At 43.5% G+C, this 21,333-nt stretch overlaps 1 protein-coding gene across 11 annotated transcripts in view; it reads right to left on the minus strand.

Annotated features, from left to right (window-relative positions):
• Positions 1-21,333, minus strand: part of PRUNE2 (prune homolog 2 with BCH domain) — a 105,144-nt gene that overhangs the window by 42,639 nt on the left and 41,172 nt on the right. For all 11 annotated transcript variants that reach the window (XM_045288605.1, XM_045288602.1, XM_045288610.1 and 8 more), the window contains exons 3-4: positions 7,999-8,078; positions 1,919-2,119 (exon numbers count right to left, since the gene is read on the minus strand). In XM_045288605.1, the coding sequence (XP_045144540.1) occupies positions 1,919-2,119; positions 7,999-8,078 (281 nt within the window). The remainder of the gene's footprint in view (positions 1-1,918; positions 2,120-7,998; positions 8,079-21,333) is intronic.

The raw sequence follows: 21,333 nt of genomic DNA on the forward strand, positions 1-21,333 counted from the left end.
CACCACTCTGCTGGGTGGTTTTGTTATTTATAAAAACAAAAGAATCATACTGAGTATGGCACTGACACGCTCGGGCAACACACACGTTTCAGAGGGACGGGAGGGTCAGGTTACTGCGGTCTTCTGTGGAATTTTAAGTCAAGGGTGGGGAGCAGCCGGGACAGCCGGAGACAGAGCGTTTGCGGAAGACTCCTTTGGATGGCAGCAAAAAAATGTGAATTCAAGACTTTTCCCATCTTGTTTCTGTACCTAGACCCACAGGGTCAAATATCCAGGCAACTGTAGAAATGGATCCGACTCCTAGCGGCCCTAGAGAACTAAACAGAAATGCCCCTGTGGATTTCCAAGGTTGCACCTCCTTACAGAAGTAGAAGGCCTTGTGGTTCTTCCTCAGAGTGGCTGGTGGCTTCCAACTATTGAGCTTACGGTGAGCATTCCAACACTTACCCAACTTTGCCACCCAGGACTCAACTCCATAGCAGTGCGTTTGGATGTGGGTTTGGTATAGAAACTCATCCAGGGCACTGGAGGTGTGATGGGCTACATGGTGAGCTGCCCACCACAAGGCTTGCAGCTGTCTACTCTCGTGAAGACTTAAGGTTTTGGAAACTCAAAGGGAAAGTTCTATCCTGTCCTACAGGGTCGCTATGAGTTGGAATCAACTAGATGACAGTGAGCTGGGTTTTTATAGGAATTGATAAATGTGTTAAAATGCAGTATATTTCTACTGAGGCAGAGTAAGTTGTAGAACAAGCAGTTTTAGGTACTTTGCTTATTTTTTAACTTGGAATAAAAAGCAAAGGTAGAGGGGTCTGAATCTATGCTGGTCATGGTTTCAGCCCCGTGATTCAATAGCCCTTGGTTCTTCATGAACTGAACCGAGGAGTTTCCTCTTTACTTTCTCTAATGAGTGAGATTGCTGACACTCGCACGACTCTCAAAGTCACAGCATCATTTGATTGTGGGATTGCTCTTTGAGGACCGGGAGTATTTTGACAGCAAATAAAAGCAATAGCAGCATCCATGATTCTCGTTTAAATACTGTCACTTCAGAGAGAGAGAGAGAGAGAAGACTGCTATCCTAGCTTAGGGTGAAGCAGAAACTACATGCTTTTGCTTCTCAAGCAAATGCTTTTTATTTGCACACGCTTCTTAACAAATCAGTTTTCCTGGAGCCAAAGACAAACACTGAAACTCAAATTTGTATCAATCTTAGATCTGGCAACTACCATCATTTTTCTTCTTATTTCCTCTCTCCTTACATCTGTCCCAGTTCGTCCCTTGCCGCCGCACCCCCAAGCCCCCCTTGACTGGAGACATGGCAGCAAGCAAACTAAAGGCCCTGGCCCCATGGAGCACACAGTTAAGTAATGTGATTCCAGCTAGTAAGAAGTGGGGAGTGAATGCTGCTGGGTTAGAGGGGCGGCTTGTGGAGGGGAGAGTGGACAGCGCCTTTGCTTGCAGAGCTCAAAGACGTCTCTGAGGAAAAGACTAGGAAGTAAGAGGAGGAGTTAGTCATATAAGGATCCGGGTTGGGGGGACAGGGAGAGGGGGGGCATTCCTGATGGCAGAAATATATGCAACAATAATTTATAAGAACAAATTTCTGCACTTCTAAGTTTACCCCCCAGAGTAAATTCTCCCTTTCCCTAAACCAAGCCCCGACTTTGTTATAATGCACCCTCCGCCCCGATACCTGGCACAGGCCTGGCAGAATGGGCCTAACAAAAAAAGAAAGGCTCTCAGGTCTATCAAGTGGTCACCATCTATCACGACCAACCATGAGCTGAGAGACAAGCACAAGCTCCTAGTGGTCACAGAAATGAGCCACTGGCACCACTGGGGGGCTGTCCCCAATGCCACTGGTTTAATCATTCGGTTTTCATTGTGCATCCGCTTCGCCAGCTTGGAGACTTACCAGGCCCAGTGTATTCAAAAGAATCTGCTTCGTCAGGGGTATCGAGTTCATCAATATTGATATCAATTTCATCTGGACTGTCTAGGTTCTCATCAGAGAGGACTGACCCTTCACTCTGATCCAGAGAAAGGTTGATATTTGGGGCTGTCAGCTTGATTCTCCTGGGATGAACACCATTAAGATCCAGAGAACTGGGAGGTTCTAAAGAGTAAAAAAGAGTACCATCATTAAGTATTAGGCCCCATGCATGCTTTGAGACTCACTGAAAAACACTTCTAGGGTCCTTCTAGTACAGACAGATCAGCTAAAAATGTTTGCATGGGATTTCGGCTCTCTTCCTGACCAGTAGGTTCTAGTACTAGACCTGGGCTATGTACTAAAGGAAGTGGAAGTAATGAAAAAAAGGGCAGAAAACTAGTTTTTTAAATTTTCCTTTTTTAATTGGAGAGATTTATTATTATAATGTTGAAATTTTATGGTGCATATTGCAAGTTAGCAATGAATCTTACATCTACCATCTAATGATTCCATACGAGCAGCTGTTGCTCATATGGAAGAACCTAACCTGTTATATTCACTGTTAACTCTGTGTGCCAGTCAGATTGTCTGTCACCTTGCATTGTGGAGGGTGGAGTCCAACCTGTCAATCAGTCAAACAGGTCACAGCTTAATGATGCCTCATGTGGAAAGACATTGGGGACCCCTCCTTTATTTTTTGCCCCCTTTACCCTTGCTACTTGCTGGGACTCTGTGTCTGCCTCCTGAGACAGCTCCATGTGGATCGTTGGACCCTGAGAGCTGTCAGCACCCTGCCTGTTTCCACCGACCTTGGATCCACGTGATTCTGTACCCACTGGCCTGTGATCTCACTGCTTCTTGATTCACCTTTCTTCGTCATAGGCCCGCAGTTGCATGAGTCTGACGAGGGCTCCAGCTAGCGTTGAACCCATGGAGGATGTTGGACTGAGCTGGGGTGCCTTCTTGGTATAAAATTACTTCTTGATATAAAGCACTTAGATATGAGTATACACGAGTGTCACTGGTTTTGTTTCTCTAGACAACCTGGCCGAACACTCTAAAAATGCTTTTCAGTTCCTGGCAACTTTGCACACGGTATCAGTGCTGTTTCTTTGGCTATTTTTGTTGTTAGGTGCTGAGGTAGGTAGTTTATTGTGCCAGCCTGGCCGATAAACACATGTGGGGTTAATTTAAAGGCAGAAGGATAAATGGCTCAGGGAGCCTCACCTCTCTCGGTCTTGGGTTTCTTGCTTTGTGATGGTCAGACCAGGGTGAAGCTGCCTTAGCCAGTTCCCTGCTTCAGTTGACAAGGCTCACTTCCTGCAGGACATCCCTGAGGAGAAGCCACATGGACCTACCCTGATGCAGTCCTGGGTGCTGGAGCAGCTGTGTGGAGACCCCTGCCAACGCTGAGATGCTTACACGTTCACTGACTCAGCTTTCGTCCTGCAGTCGGCGTCATTGAGTGTGTTTTGGGAGATGGAGGAGGACTTTGTGGATAGGTGTTGGACATATGGGTTAATGGGTTAATAATGTTGGACTTGTGGGCTTGGGCAGCACCGGGTTGGGATGTTTTCTAGATGTGCACTTACCGTTTATATAAAACTCTCTTATACATGAGTTTGTGTGGATTTGTTTCTCTAAAGGACCCAGGTGCTCTCAAGTAGGTTTCAAATCACAGCAACCCGATGTACAACAGAATGAAGCACTGCCAAGGGCTGCGCCATTCTGCAGTCACTGCTGTGCTTGAGCCCATGTCACGGCCGCTGTCGTCAGTCCACCTCACTAAGGGTCATCATCTTTTCACTGACCTTCGACTTAGCAAGCATGCCGTCCCTTTCCTGGAAAGGGCTCCATCTGATACCATGTCTGAAGTCTGTGAGTCATGCTGTCCTCTCTCCTAAGAAGCATTCCGTCCGTACTTCTTCAAAGACAGATCCGTTCCTTTTCTCGGTCCAGGGCAACTTCACTCTTCTTCACCAGCCCATCATTCAAAGGCACCAATTCTTCTCCAAGCTTCTGAGTCATTGTCTAGCTGTCACATGCATGTGAAGTCATTAAAAGTGTCAAGGTCTGTATCAGACTCACCTTGGTTCTCAAACTGACATCTGCCTTTTAGTACTTTAAAGAGGCCTTTGCAGGTTGGCCCATTGCAATACGCCATTTCCTGCTTGCCCGCTGCTCTCCTGGGCACTGACTGTGGGCTCAAGTAAATGAAACCCTTGAAGATGCAGTGGTATTTTTTCCATTTATCATGATGTGGATTATTGGTTCACTTGTGAGAGTTTTTCTTTTCTTTATGTTGAAGTGTAATCCATACTGAAGAAAGCTTTGTGTAGTTTGAGCTTCATCAATAGGTGCTTCAAGTCCTCTTTGATTTCAACGAGTAAGGCTGTGCTATTTGAATTTCTCAGGTTAATGAGTTTTCTTTAAACCCTGATCTCATGATCTTTTTTAACATAGTATACTTGCTTTGTTCAGCATAGAGATGGAAAAACTGCGGTGACGGGCTACAAACCCAATGTATCCTTTTCCAGATTTAAACCACACAGTATCTCCTTGGTTTGCTTGAATGGCTGCCTCTTGGTGTCCATGCAAGTTCTGCATGAGCACAGCCAAGTGACTGGTTCTGATGTCTTTATTAATATTCTCTATTTTCTAATATCCATTGAAATAGCTACCCTGAACTCACAGACAAAATTCACAATTAAGGGGTTATTAAGGAATTTAGTAAATTGCAATATCAGTGAGAAATGCTCAGGGTTGACCAATTTATCAGAATAGGTTACAGAGTGCTGTCATATCTGCTCATATATGTCCAAAGGGCATACCACTCTGCTATTAGACTCAACCCAAAGGCCTTCAGCTAAAGCTCTGGGTCAGCAAACCCAGCTCCCTGAATTAAGTACCTGTATTTAATTAAGTACCTGAATTGAGTACACCCCTGTAAGCCTAAGCCCAAAGGCCCCAGGCTCCACTTTCATGGGTCAGCAAGTCCAACTTCCCCAGTAAAGTGCCCACTTCAAAGCCAGCCTCCTGCACAAAAACACTCAGCTTTACTTGATTTGGGGGTTGGCAGTGGGTTGGGATCTCCAGTCCAGAGGACGTGCTCCACTCCTGGCTCTTGCTAGTACAGCTGTCCCTCCTCCTGCTTCTCAGAGGGCTCCATTCAGACACAGAAGGCTGGCACTCCAAGAATCCACTCCACAATTACTCAAAGCTGAATTCTATCAGTATCTCTCCCACCTTCTTACCAGCGCTGTGCAGGGAAAGGTCTTTGGTGGGAATTGAGACTTTGGCTGGAAGAGCCATATTAAATAATTCACTGCTCCAGCATAGGTTCTGTTTTCTTTTCAAATACTGGAGGTATTCTCTCAAATTGTATTCTTTGGACCCATTCAACCAGTCATTCATTATCTCTTATGGCAATAGTGTGTTTGGGTACGTGTTTTAAAAATTATCATTGGTGTGAAGCTCACTCACATAAAAGGAACAATTTTAAATAACCAGAGGAGTTTTCACTCTAGCATCCTATGATCACTTCGGTCTCCCTCATCCTCCAGCCATAGCCTCTGGATTGTGCTTTTCTGGAAGGCTGAGACCATCCCTGTCCATCACATTAGGTAGACGTGCACGCAACCTGTGTCAGGCAGACAGAAGGTCCCTCTGGTTCCACCTGATGTGGGAGCGGCAGTGAGGTACATCCCTTTCTGGCTGCTGGAGCCTTCTGTTCCAAAGAGGAGTGGACAGGGTGACCACTAAGGCGAAGCTCAGCGAAGACTCCATGCTGGCAGGGTGAAGGGAGTCTGGGCTCTAGGCCTGGATACTATGGAGGGCACCTGGTTCTTCTCTGTGTGTTTGATGATAAAAATGTTATTGTTCTGTTTTACTTTTCACATTTTATTTGGGATAGGTCAAAGTTTAAGTTTAAAGAGCTGATCAGTTTCCCATTCAATAGCTCCTGTCCCACTACCTCCTGTGTTCTCGGTTTTCATTGCTAAACTTGTTGTGGACAAATGCTACCATTTGGTCTTGCATGGTTGATTGTTCTGAAGACCACAAGCCCCATAGATGTTATTGTTCACTTTATAGGCTTGACTCGTACTGGACTGAAAGGGGGGACAGTTTTGTTTCACTGTTGAAGAGTGTCTGAGAGCAATAGTCTCAGGGTTTCACCAGTCTGGATTTCATTATTCAGTCTGATTTTTTTTGCTTTTTTCTTCTAGTAATTCTGAATTTTGTCCCACATCTTTCTCTCCCACTCTGTCATAACCTCTGCTGTGGTCCTGATTAGAGAGGTCTGTAGTGATAGCCAGGCATAATCTAGTTCCTCAGGTCTCAGGCTAGTGCATCCTGTGGTTGGCATGGTCCATTGGTCCTCTGGGCTAATTTTTATACCACTATTGCTTGACAATGCTTCCTGTACCCAGTGACCTTCCCAAAGAAGTTCTCACCCTTTCCTTGTAGTTTGCAACTTGCTGTACATGTGTAGCAATTTTAATAGAAACAATGTTGGAGAAATTGTCATTTCATTTTCAAACCAGCACAGTAAAGATAGCTTCAAAACAGATTCCGGGGATTCATACGATTCCTGAGCAAGTCTTTTTTTTTTTTTTTTAAATTAGACGAACTGATTTATTTGACGCCTTAAATTAGGCCAACAAAATACATTCAGCTGCATAAAAAGAATCACATTTTCATTCTACTCGAACATAACATAATGGCATAATTTTCACCATCTTCAGCCTTCGTTTTTTCCAATCATTTATTCTTGTTGTTTTGCCTTTTTTTCACACATCACTTCTACTTTGACCAATCGCTGATCTTGATCTTGATCTGCCTCACACGAGGATCCACTAAGGTCCGTCGAGCGTTGTGGGAAGGCGGGGCGAGAGCTGGGTCACGTGGAGCGAGTCGCGCGGAGGAGGCAGTTGTGTAAGCCTATCCCCTCAACTCCAGCATCCCAACGCTTGTCACAAACTAAGAAGTGGCCATAGCACCCTTGTCATGAAGATGTTTCCTGTCTACAGAGCAGCATTCAAGTGTTTTACTTGGGGGGAAAGTTTCTGTCTACCAATAAACTTAAAACATCATTTAACAGTTAAATAGATCTCTTCATTGCAGGTATTTTTAGTGGAGTACTGTCCTATGATGGATTTCCTAGGATGACACATATGTTGTACATATGACCTTTGGGCATTTGAACTGGGGATAGTATGACTGAAAAACTGAATTTTTAAGATCTGATTTTAATCTTAATTCATTTAGATTGCCACATGTTCACTAGTGGCTTCTCCTCTATCTCCAGCTTTAGTGCCTTTATGATTCCCCAGTGCGTTGTGAATTTGGAGAGCGAGGCAGGCAGGCAATGGTTGAGGCTGCTAAAACAAGAGTAGCTGACCCGGACACGTTCGAAGAAGAAAGGGTGTCACGTGATCAGTATTGAGAAGAACACACGTGGGGAAGTAGCAGGACAGAAAACCAGATGTAACTGCTTCCTTCTTCCTTCCCATCCGAGGTGTGGCTAAAGCAGCTTTTGGAAGGCGTCTGACGCTGGTGCAGGACCAGGGACTGATTCTCACCACACGTGGGAATTATAGAGGTTGAAATGACAAATTAATTAAAAATATATGCCTTGATCATAAATTCTCTGAGTATAGTTTTTGTTTTGTTTGTTTGTTTAGTAATTAGACTACTGAACAGTTTTGATATACATTTCCCATTGTTAACATGATTAGTTGTAAGAGTAAATCTGGGAAACTTAGACGTAAGTCATAATTTGCCATTATGACTTTACCCTAAAGATGGGAAAAGGTGTCTTCCAAAGTCAGGATTCAGGAGTAGAAGTGTGACCCACCCTAGGGAGCCTCAATATTCAAGCCAGTTCAACTCTGAAACGAATCCAATCAAACCTAACACCTTCTCCCGCACTTCTATTTTTTCCCCAGCGTCCTCTTCACTGAAAGCACAAGTTTGATGCATAGGAAATGGTTTTCTCGGTGCATAATAAACCGTCTGGGTGTAGAACAGAGCTGAAGGGAATAAACAAACACTTCTCTCACCAGGTCTCATGTCTGCAGCACTGGGACTCTGCATTCCCTCCTCAAAGGGGACAGCCATCGCTACATCCTCTGGCAGGTGTCTGTAACAAAGCAAACGGCGAGAAACGCTGAGTGGGAATTCATTCAATGACACCCACAGATGCCAGCCTAATGGTTTAAACTCATTTGGGAATAATACAAATATGCATACCGAATCTCCAGAAAGTGACCCCCCTGTTAGATTAAAAGACCTTCTGACCTTCTGCAGTTAATGTGGTGAGAACACGACCTTATCTGTCCATCTTCTCACTAGTGCACACAAGTGTACACACACCTTGTCAAAATCCCAGAAGCCGAAGAGCAAGCCACAATGCATGCCCATAGAGGAATTTAATATATGACTTTTCAACAGGGAGGCCAACCATGTACTTTGGAGTGAAGACAGAATTTAAATTATGTCTCTTAAATAGAAGCTTAAATATGTATTTTTCTCTATGTGAATTTAAGCAAATTAGTCACATCTTGTGAGTAGCAGAAAGCATAGTCTACCGATGACTTTCTTTATCTGTAAACCACAATATACCTACCTCAAAGAGTTGTTGAAAGATAAGTCATTAATGTTACATGCCTACCGTTTGTGTAGAATCAACTTTTTACTTTTCTTTATTCTTTAAATATTGAAAGGTTCACTGTGAGCATACGCGGGTGAAGAAAGTTCTGGTCAAGAGGTTTTAGGTATTTCTTCTTTCTCATCAGTCCTGAACTGGACTCGTTTACATTCGTCCACGAACACACTAACAGTCACACAAATGCAGGACCCCAGCCAGACCAAACCCACTACTACTGTGGCAATTTCTATCCACTGTGACCCTCTGTGGGGTTTCCAAGATTATAAATCGTTAGGAGAACAGACAGCCTCATCTTTCTCCTGCTGAATGTCTGTTGGGTTTGAATCATCCAACTAGGAGTTAGTATCCAAATGCCTAGCCCTTAATCACGAGGGCTCTTTAAGTAATGAACAAAATTGTGAAAAACTGATATTTGCTTACAGGAAACCAACCACTTTTCACAATAAATTTCTTTGGGTTTATTTTCATCTTTCTTGCCCTCATTTAGCAAAGTCTTATTTATCACAAATATATATATATATCCTCAGTGACTTCCAGGTAATTTCATTCATCAAGGGTGAATCTTCTTGATACGGGCACTAAAGTTAAGCATGATTAACCTCGGTACCAGAGGCCTAAACGTACTCCCTCCATTCGCCTGTGCAAAAAGCAGTGTTTGGTGGTGTTTTCAGTGAAGATTTACTACTGAACAATTTTCACACGTGCTGTCCAGTCACCGTGGTTACCTTCTTCACAACGTTCGAGCATTTTCATTATTTCCATCTGGTTGTTCTACTTCCATTAATCTAGTTTCTCAGCCCTCTTACATCAATATCACTATTTTAAAGCAATTGTTAACTATCTGGTTTCATATAGGAGGTTTGTTTTTTTTTAAGCAACACTGTACTTATGGGTGATATTCATTATTTTTTCAGCCAATTTGTTATTTTGCGACAAGGTATATTGGGGGTTAGTTTAGGTTCAAAGTTTGAAGAGGACTTTCTCAGAATAATAGTTTCAGGGAATCTTTCCGTCCCAAACCATCTAGAACAGTGGTTCTCAACCTTCCTAATGCCACAGCCCTTTAATACAGTTCCTCACGTTGTGGTGACCCCAGACCATAACATTAATTTCGTTGCTACTTCGTAACTATAATTTTGCTATTGTCATAAATCGTAATGTAAATATTTGATATGCAGGATATATTTGCATTGTTACAAACTGAACACAATTAAATCATAGTGGTTAATCACAAAAACAATATGTAATTCTATATTGTGAAATATTTCCTTCTAATGACAAATAAATGAAATTTTGTCTTGCAGCATGGTATATAGCGTAGGTAACAGTCTTCACAGCGGGTACTCGTATGTGGGCATACCTGCATGTGGGCATACCCACCTAGAGAAGGATAGAGGAGCGGTGTCTCGGTTCCTAAGATCATCGGAAATATGTGTTTTCTGATGGTCTTAGGTGGCTCCAATGGAAGGGTCGTTCGACCCCCAAAGGGGTGGCGACCAACAGGCTGCAAACCACTGATCTAGGTATGCCTCTCTCGCTCTTACTGAGGCTTCTCTCAGTCTGAATCTGCGTTAACCAAACAGTTGGAGTTTATTAGCCTGGGGATCAATTTCACCAGGAACCTTAAATCCTCTTACTGTCAACAGAGCACTATCATACAAATGAAATTATAAATCTCGTGTAATATCTGTACTTGTTTCACCAGTGCCACAAATTGTTCTCTGATTGTCCAACAGGTGCTGAAGATATATACAGAGAAGCAATGCAGACTAGACTTATTCTTGTGATGTGGTGATGAAGGAATAATCGGCTGAAACAGTACACACGTGCACAAGTACCTCAGTGCTGTTCCCACGGCAAGAAAGAAGTACCCTTTCAAAACCACACAGTGTCGGGAAATTACCTTCTCCGTCCACGTGCTGCAGCCTCTATCCTCCATGTTCCCAACAACTACTTCTCCACCAAGTGAGTCCAAGAAAATTGCTCATTGGCAGGAAGGAACAAACAAGCTGTGCCAAACAAACCTGGCATTCCAGATGGGGGAAACCACTGTGTGCAGCAAACCTGTGGGTGGGAGAACCGCGTGCACTAGGCCCAGAAAGTACTAGAACCAGAGTGCCTGAGATTCCACGCTTCGTCAGTTTTCCTTGAATAGTTCCTTTATACGGGAAGGAATCTGTTTGTTCCTTGATAGCAACCCTCTGTTGTTGAGTACAGGTGCACTCCTGGCCACCTGTGGCCAACAGACAAAACCCCGCTGGTCCTGCCCCACAGTCACAGCACTGCTGTGTCTGAGCTCCTGACTGAAGTCTCTGTGGCAAACCAGGTCAGCGAGGGCCCTCCTCCTCTTCACTGACCGTCGACTTTACAAACACGATGTCCCTTTTCAGGGACTGGTCTCACCGAGTCACGTGTCTTAAGTAGGTGAAGCCAGGTCTCACCATCCTTGATTCCACACAGCATTCCGTCTTTCAAGATGAATTTGTTCGTTCTGGCGTCCAGAAAATACGTAAAATCTGTTTCACCAACACCACATTCACTAACTGCATCCCTTTTCTGATCTTCCTTCTTGATGGGCTAGCTTCTGCGGCATTTTAGATGATTGAAAATGCCGTGCTTGGTTCAAGTGCACCCTCACAGGGGCATCGTGGCTGTTGACACTTTCAAGGAGGCCTCGTGTGGCAGATTTGCCCACTTCAGCACATCACGAGGCTTCTTGGCCACTACTTTCATGGGCATTGACTACGCATCCAAATAAACTGAAATTCTTGACCAGGTCAACGCTTTCTCTGTTTATCACGAGGCTGGTTACTGGTACGGTGGTGACAGTCCCGTGCCCAAGCCCCACTCTGCTGTGGCCGACCTCCAAACAGATGGCTCCATCCAGAGGACGGCCATGCTCAGGGTCTCACTGTTTCTGACTCCCCACTGTGGGGGCACCCTGAAATAAGGCGTGTTCCGGTGGCCCAGGAAGTGAAGGTGGCCATGAGACCTGCTCTGGCTAATGAGTCAGAGCAGAGCTGGCAGCTGCCTCAGGACCAGTGCACGAGGTGCCTCTTCCTCTCTCTTCTCCTGGTGGCTGCAGAAGGCTGTGCGTGAGGGATTATGGTGAGCAGAGGCAGGCTTCAACTAAAAAGCCTTGCGAAATGTGAGGAGGCTGCAAAAAGTTATCTTCTAACGCTCCTTTCCCATGATGTCTTTGAAGCCCCTCGGAGCAAGGCAGGAGTCGTGGACCCCTCTGCCTTGAGTAATTTGGCAAGTGTTTTATGTTCAGAAAGCAACCGAGACTGTTATCTTAACTTGTCGAGCCTACGTTGACACACAAGACCCTGCATCTATTTTTGAAAATGCGTTCTGTGTTATTTTGCATAGAAACGTCAGGGTTACTCATTACCATGTCATCGTCTGTCTAGCTCATTCTAATTGATTGGCCTTTGTCTTCAAGGGAATAACTGACTCTCACATACTCAAATTTTTGTTTGCTCTTTTCGATGGCCCGTTTTGTACATCTTTAAGCTGTGTTCGTGCTGATGGCACATAGATTCTTACTCAGCTGCCGCTGCAAAAAAGACCATTTTTAAATGGGGGCATAGTTAAGAAGGGTATTGAATATTTAAAAGTGTGAATAAGAAAATATTACCTTTATGGCTTTTTCTCATAGCCATGGACATCTACATATTTACTGAATTTTTTTCTTTGAATTGACTTACTTTAGATTAATCTGTTTTTCAAAGAAAGGTTTGTATTACTAATACATAAGGAAATTTAGTATTACTTGACTAAAATGAATAGTCACATGCATTTAATTTTTAAATTAATCAAGAATAAAAGAATGTCATGAAATTAAATGTAGGCATCCCTGAACTCTCACCCCAAGGCATTCTCTTTGTTAAAAACAGAGATTATCAAGCATTAGCTATGTCTGCCAACAGTGTAATGGTGTACACATTACATATACAATATACTTAGAAATGCTGCTTCAGAATGCTCCCAAAACAAAGACTACATTTCCAAATTTGATAGAGATCAAGGAAAATTCCAAAGTCCTAGAAAATAAAGGGTTTGGGACTGGACACTTAACCAAAAAACCAGATTCACTGCCACCGAGTCCATGCTGACTCTTAGTGGCCCTATAGACAGGGCAGAATCCCCTGCGGGTGTCCAAGACTGTAGCTCTCTATGACAGTACAAAGCCCCTTCTTTCTACCGCACTCAGGTCCTATGAAATATGTAAATACAGAAGAAGTGATTTCTAAAGGCTGAAAGAGAGGGTTCGACCTGAACAACTAGGTAGGCTTTCCACCTTAAAGAGCTCCTCCCTTCCATTAAAGGAGATGAGAAAAACCTCTCTTTTCTGGTCCCTGAAGGTATAGTCTGACTGGAACCAGGCATGGGGGGAAAAAACAACAGCTATAGAATTAGTAGCAATTAACACGGGAAACCCTTCCTCATGCTAGGTGTGGCCTAGCACTGTCATGAAAAGAAGATCACTGTGTGCAATCACTGAGATTGGGGTTGTCATAGCGCCACTTAGCCTGACTAGCCATGCTGCATAAGAACATAAAAAGGTGACTCTCTCACTGCCTCACTCTCTCACTGTCTCATTCTCACTCTCTCATTCACTGCCTCACTCTCTCACTGTCTCATTCTCACTCTCTCACTCACTGCCTCACGCTCTCACTGACTCATTCACTCACTGACTCACTCACTCACTGCCTCACTCTCTCACTGTCTCATTCTCACTCTCTCACTGTCTCATTAAAAAAAAAAAAAGAACATAATAAGGCATAAAATTTAAAAAAAGAAAAAGGTGATACCAAAAGATCAATCAGAAAAATATTAACCATAAGAAAGGGAGTAAAAAAAGGGGGGGGTAGTATAATAATACTAAAAATCCCACTGCCATTCAGTTGATTCTGACTCATAGTGACCCTGTAGGACAGAGTAAAACTACTCCATAGTTTCCAAAACTGTCCATCTTGGCAGGAGCAAAAATCCTCATCTTTCTCCTGTAGAGCAGTGGGTGGGTCTGAACGCCAATCTGTTGGTTAACAGCTCAATGTTCAAGCCACTGTTTCTGAGGCTTCTTAGCATATTAGCGTCAAACAAAATAGAGTTTAGACAGAAAAGCACTATTCAGGCTGAAATGCTTATTTAGAGATAAAGGAATAATTCTTAAGGAAGACAAAATAATCCAAAATCAATAGGTTGTTTATCAACAGCTTCAAAACAAAAATTGCATATACACAGAAAAGTTAAATTCATTGGGGTAAATTTGAATATACTTCTCAAGAATTTACAAATTAACCAGAGCAGAAATGCCTCTGAATGTGGAAGAGCTGAGCAACAGAATAATAAAACTCGATCTAATGAACAGATGTAAAGCTCTATACTCAAAAACAGCAACAACAAAAATACATGCTCAAACTCACCCAAACTGATTACATAGGGTATGTCCGAAATCAATCCAGACCCCAGCATCATTTTTGAAAGAAATGAAAATCTAACTGCCAGGTTTTTATGAAAAGGATGGTGGTTCTGATACCACGGGCAGTGAAGAGGCAAAGTGGAAAATCCTTGAGAACATTTGGAAACACTCTCTCGCCTTTAGAGCAGGTACAAAGTTAAGTGCAAGTGCATGGCTTCTCAGCATTTCTAAATCTGGAGGAACTTAATTGTTTTTGTTGGATTAGCCTTCCCTGAGATGGAGTTCTTTTTAATAGGAAATGGCTAGGGAACCAAACGTGGCTCGTGGCTCATGTATTAACACCATTGTTAGATGCTAATGTTTCCTGACAGGCAGGGGCTCTCAACTCCAGGCAGCAACCCTGTTTATTTTTTACAGGTGGGGCAGGGGGGATGGGGTGGGGGGCAGGGAGTGAAAAGCATAATTTTAAAATTGGTCACTAAAAATTGTAGAAAAATTCCAGTAGAAATAGGTTAACAGGTTACCTACTGGGTTTAATTGGGGTTTTTAAAGAAAAATACCAGGTGGAAATGCTGATATATTTTAGGAAAATGTTGACAGACAAAGTTCCTTTATGTAAGTGTTTCTAAAAAGATATGCCGGGCTGATAAAATTGCTTTCTGTAGAAATGGAGGTTTAAAAAAAAAAGTGAGAGAGAGAAAAACAAAACCTCTTTTGAGATGCTTGACTTCATTTGTTAAGTACATAAATTAGCCCTTTCAAGGACAGCAGCTAGAGGATTAACATTTCAGGTTTCTTGTAGGATTGCGTAGACTGACCAACTTTAGATAACAGCACATGTTGCTCTGTGAACCTAGAGCACATGCCAAATTACTCAAAGTGGAAGACAATACTGAGATTACACTAGGTCTCATACTAAGCTTAATCAAACTGATAGCATAACAGAAAGGACCTGAGCCTGGGGTCTCACAATAGAAAGCTGGGCTAATGCCCATTACACAGGCTCTTGGCATCAGGTAGATACCCAGCAGCACCTCACTCACTGTGGAACTGAGAAGAGCCAAGACCCAGCAGGAAGAAGAGTCCTAGATGTCATCGGCTGCAAGAAGAGGAAGGAAGGAGGTAGAATATGGGAAACAGAAGAAAGCAAACAAACGGCAGGAAGACAAGTCTGAATACAAGCAGTGAGCATCGCCTCTAGTATAATTACCTGTATGGCACTTGGAAAACCCCCAAATCACAGATAGCTGTTCCCAGGGTCTCAGCAGAGAGCAGTGAATTCAGTTCTCTTAGAGTTTGAGCAACTGCCAGTAGCATAGCCCCACCCAGTGGGGTTGAACAACAGAACTGTATGTGAATAGATATATTGGAATGAGTAAGACATGTCAATGAAACTTGTTATTTAAATAAAAGAAAAGAAAAAAAAAACATTAACCCCCACCTACACCCCAAGACCCTACAAGTGAGTGGGGGAACTCCTGCCTACCGTTTGTGGTGGTCCACGCTAATGTGGGAACATCCACCCAACCTCCATGGTGATCTCTTCGACTAGGGTAATTCTGCTTGCCACTCACGGTGCTCTACACCAAGGAGGGCACACCCACCCACCCTCCACGGCACTCCGGTGGGAAACACCACATGCCACCTAAGGAGCTTCAAGCCCCATGGAACAAACCACTACAGCTTCCTGGGATATCAACCAGTGAAACACCATCCTCGTGGGCCTACAATCTTCCAACCAGAGTCCCATGAGAGGAATATCCAACTCTCATTCCAAATAACGGAATACTGGTTGGGTAGGGTTGAGTGAAACCACAGGAAGATACAGCAATAGCTGACCCCCCAGTGAAGTTACCAGCAGGTAGTTCAAAGAAGCACCTCATACGAGTCCCCCAAGGGAGAGCCCAGTGCTCTTCGACTCTGGAAGATGGCACCTGGCTCCTCTAAAACAACACGTAAATAGCAACCAACCCAACAGCCTCAAGGAAAAAGCAGGAGAAACAGAAGACAACGCCAGAAGAAGTCATGGACCTAACGATGTGCATAGAAACAGCAGATATTGCCCTGCCACAGAAATAAATCTTCATAATCATGCTTGGAGTCATATCGGATATGAGGGAAGAAATACAGAGAAAGGATGAAATGATAGAGGAGTTAAAAGCAATGCACCAAAGGGAAATACAAGACCTAAGAGATGAAATAATAAAATCCAGTAGCAAATTAGCAGACTTTGCCAACAGACTTCAGAGGGCACAAAATCACACAGTGACCTAGAAGATAACCAGCCAGACATCAACAAATGGGAAAGGCAGTCAAATAAGACAATCAGAGAAGCTGAAGTAAATCATATTATTGTGTACCCACCTTCCTGATACAATCGCTGAAGACAAATGTGTGCATAAGCAAAGATGGTGAAGAAAGCTGATGGTGCCTGGCTATCAAAAGATATAGCATCTGGTGTCTTAAAAGCTTGAAGGTAAACAAGCAGCCATCTAGCTCAGAAGCAACAAAGCCTGCATGGGAGAAGTACATCAGCCTGTGTAATCACAAGGTATTGAAGGGATCAGATATCAGGCATCAAAGAACAAAAAATCATTCTGAAGGAGAGGGAGTGCAGATTGGGGACCCATAGCCCATCTATAGGCAACTGGACATACCCTTACAGAAGGGTTGCGGGGAGGAGATGAGCCAGTCAGGGTGCAGTTTAGCACCAATGAAACTTACAACTTTCCTCTAGTTCTTAAAAGCTTCTGCCATCCCCACCCCTCCATCATGATCCCAATTCTACCTTACAAATCCAGGTAGACCAGAACATGTACACTGGTACAGATAGGAACTGGAAACACAGGGAATCCAGGGCGATGATCCCTTCAGGACCAGTGGTAAAAGTGGTGATACCAGCAGGGTGAAGGGAAGGTGGGGTAGAAAAGGGGAGCCGATTATAAGGATCTACATATAACCTCCTCCCTGGGGCACGGGCAACAGAAAAGTGGGTGAAGGGAAACATTAGACAGTGTAAGATATGACAAAATAATAATTTATAAATTATCAAGCGTACATGAGGGAGAGGGGAGCTGGAAGGGAAGGGAAAAGATGAAGAGCTGATACCAAGGGCTCAAGTAGAAAGCAAATGTCTTGAGAATGATGAGGGCAAAAAATTTACAAATGTGCTTGACATACATGGATGGATGCATGGATTGTGTTAAGAGTTGTATGAGCCCCCAATACAATGATTATTAAAAGAGAGAGAGAAGCTGAAGGAAACCTGAGAACCATGTCTGATGCTGTGAATAATTGGACGACCAGAACGAGACACAACAAAGAAGTCAACAGCAAACATAGAGGGGGAATTCTTAGAGGAAAACTTCCCCAGCTTAATGAATGAAAATCAGGCTACCACTCAGGAGGTCAAAAGAACAGCAGCCTGGCTGATTCCCAAGAAGTCACCAAGACACATAATAGTTAGATTATCCAACTATGAGGAAAAGGCGAAAATCATAAGAGTAGCTAGGGAAAAACAAACAGTCACTTATAAAGATACCCAAGTAAGAATATGTTGAGACCAATCAGCGGACAAAATGAAGAAGAGGAGAGAGTAGAGGAACATATTACAAAAACTGAAGGAAAATAAAGCAAACCGAAGAATACTATGCCAGGCAAAATTATCTATTAAGATAGTTGGAGAAATAAGAGTCTCCCCAGACAAGGAAAAACTCAAAGAATATGTAAAAAGAAACCCAGCCCTACAAAAGATACTTGTCAACCTACTTTGGGCATAAGATCAACACTCACCAAGCACAAATAAGAGACCACATAGAACAACTCCACCCAGAGGGCAACAAAGAGAAAACAGCCCCCAAGATAGCATTAGCTCAATCGTGGAAAGAAGGCAAGAATGAACCACACACACACACACAAATCAAACTAAGATAGGTGGTAGGAAAACACCCGACACAAATGGTACAAGATGACATCACAGTCCACAGATGGATATAATAACACTGAGTATCAATGGACTGAACTCAGGCAATAAAAGGCAGAGGCTAACAGACTGGCTTAGAAATCATAACACATCGATCTTCTGCCTACAGGAGACACATCTCAAGCTTGCAGACCAAAACAGGTTGAGAATTAAAGGCTGAAGAAAAATATACCAAGCAAATGGCAATGCAAAATAGCAGGGGTAGTAATCTTCATCTTTGATACAATTGATCTCAAAGTACAAGCCGCAACAAGAGACAGGAGAGCTACTATATATTGCTCAAGGGAACAGTAGGCCAAGAATCAGTGAGCATAATAAATATATACCAAATACATATGAGAGACCCATGAAATTCGTGAATCAAACACTCCACAAGGTGAAAAAAGAAATCACAGGCTCAACAATTATAGTTGAGTATATACAACATACTGGCATGTACCAGGGAACCAATACAGAGGTCTGCAGGCTGGCCCCAATCCTAACTATGTGGTGACCCCCCACCACCTCAGAAGAATGCACTTCGGAGGACAGCACTGGGGCTACAGCGTGGGGAGAGGGGCGCATCTGATTAGAGCACATGGGAGAAACGAAAAGGGATGGAGAGGGAGGGGAGCACATCCTGGCCCCCCAAGCCCCGAGGACGATGTTCCTGCTCGGAGCAGACAACGCACAGAGAGGACCGTAGGGCCAGCCCCACCACGAGACACGACGTCCCCCACTAAACCGTGGGAATTGTGCATAATCTGACCCCATCATGCTGGGGTGAAACACTAAGAGCTTGCAGCAGAGCAGCAGGGGGAGCAGAGTGATGAAACCCCCGGGGAATACCAAAAATAGACTTTGCAGGCGGAGTGTGGCACCCCATCAGACTCGACTGGAAAACACTTGTAAAGGCCAACACACAGACCTTGAACTATTTATAGGCTTTTCCATTTTTGTCAGTGGCTTTCTTTTTGTTTTTGTTTGTTGGTGTTATTGTTTTGTTGGTCTGACTTCCTTTGTTGTTTTGTTTGGCTTTGCCTGGTTTTTGCACTCATCAATGTATTTGCATGTCTATCTAGATAAGATTGGTGGGATAAATAATTCAGAGATGAAAAGAATGGGACCAATGGTTCCATGGGATACGCAAGAGGGGGAAGTGGGAGAAAGGAAGAGGGGGAACCAACCCAGGGAAAATGGAACAACAAGTGAACTAAAATCAATGGAGAGAAAGGCATAGGACGCCTAGTGGGGCTTAATCAAGGGCAATGTAGAGCAAGGAATTACTAAACCCGAATGAAGGCCTAACATGATGGTGGGACAAGAGGAAAGCAAAAGGAAATACAGAAAAGAACCAGGAGGCAAAGGACATTTATATAGGTCTAAATACAGGCATATACATATGTAAATATATTTCTATATAATCAGAGGGGAATAGATCTATGTACTTATATCTATATGTTTAGAATTAAAGTTGTAGATGGACGTTGGGCCTCGACTCAAGTACTCCCTCAACACAAGAACACTTTGTTTTAATAATCCAGCATTCTATGATTCTCACCTTCTCGACATGATCGCTGAAGACAAAATGGGTGCATAAGCAAATGTGATGAAGAAAGCTGATGGTGCCCAGCTATCAAAAGATATAGTGTCTGGGGTCTTAAAGGCTTGAAGATAAACAAGTGGCCATCTAGCTGAGAAGCAACAAAACCCACATGGAAGAAGCACACCAGCCTATGTGATCATGAGGTGTCGATGGGATCAGGTACCAGGCATCTAAGACCCAGAACAAAATCATACTGAAGGTGAATTGGGGGGTGGGGGTGGGGGTGGGGAAATGGAGTGGAGATCCAATGCCCATCTGTAGACAATAGGACATCCCCTCACAGAGGGGTCACAGGGAAGAGATGAGCCAATCAGAGTTCAGTATAGCACCAATGAAACACACAACTTACCTTTAGCTCTTTGGTGCTTCCTTCACCCCACTATTATGACCTCAATTCTACCTTACACGTCTGATTAGACCAGAGCATGCGCACTGCTACACATAAGAGCCTGAAACACAGGGAATCTGGGATAGATAAATCCCTCAGGGCCAACAAGGAGAGTAGAGATAACAAGAGGATTAGGGGCAGAGTTGGGGGGGTAGAAAGAGAATTGATCACAAGGATCAATCTAGGACCCCCTCCCAGGAGGAGGAATACTGGAAAAGTGGGTTAGGGATGATGGAGGATGATGTAAGATATGGAAAAAAATAATATATAACTTACCAAGGGTTTGTGAGGGAGAGCGGGCGGGGGAAGGAGGGAGAAGAAACGGGGAGATGATATCAGGGGCTCAAGTGGGAAGAGAATACTTTGAAAATGATGATGGCGACATATGCGCAAATGTACTTGACACATTGGAGGAATACGTGGATTGTGATAAGAGATGTAAGAGCCCCCAGTAAAAGTATTTTTTTTAAAAAGAAAGAAAGAAAATGATGATGGCGACATATGCGCAAATGTGCTTGACACGTTGGATGAATGTATGGATTGTGATAAGAGATGTAAGAGCCCTCAATAAAAATTCTTTTAATTTACTGAAAGGAATAGGAAGAGGAAATAGAATATGTGGCTGGTCACTTTCATGAACAAGTGTCTTCTTTACTAGATCAGATGAAGTGGATGGTGCCCAGTTACACTTATTGAATGCTTTGGTCAAAGATTATATACCATAATTTTGACCAAAGGGTGGGAAATGTAGAACAGAATTTCAAATTTGCATGGAATTGGGAGTTTCTAGTACCATAGAGTCTGCATGAACCCTTAAAACTATTTCCCTGTGAAAATATTTTAACTGTAAACCAAAACTGTCCTGAGGTCATGCTTCAACTAATTAATAGGTTAGCTTAACTGCAAAGAAGTTTTAAAAAATTGAATTATGGTCCCGGTGAAGAATACTGAATGCACCAAGGACTGCCAAAAGAACAAACACTTCAATCTTGGAAGAAGTACAAGAATGGTCCGTAAGGTAAGGATGGTGAGACTTTGTCACATGTACTTTGGGCAATTGTGAGGATGGCCGAGGACTGGGCAGTGCTTCCCTCGGTTGTACACAGGGTCCCTCAGTTGTACACAGGGTCACTATGTTCACAGGGTCCCTCAGTTGTACACAGGGTCACTATGTACACAGGGTCCCTCGGTTGTACACAGGGTCACTATGTACACAGGGTCCCTCGGTTGTACACAGGGTCACTATGTTCACAGGGTCCCTCGGTTGTACACAGGGTCACTATGTACACAGGGTCCCTCGGTTGTACACAGGGTCACTATGTTCACAGGGTCCCTCGGTTGTAC

Source organism: Echinops telfairi, unplaced genomic scaffold (genome assembly GCF_000313985.2).
Source record: "Echinops telfairi isolate 266 unplaced genomic scaffold, ASM31398v2 ScPeMD7_22;HRSCAF=79, whole genome shotgun sequence".
Classification (NCBI taxonomy): Eukaryota; Metazoa; Chordata; class Mammalia; order Afrosoricida; family Tenrecidae; genus Echinops; species Echinops telfairi.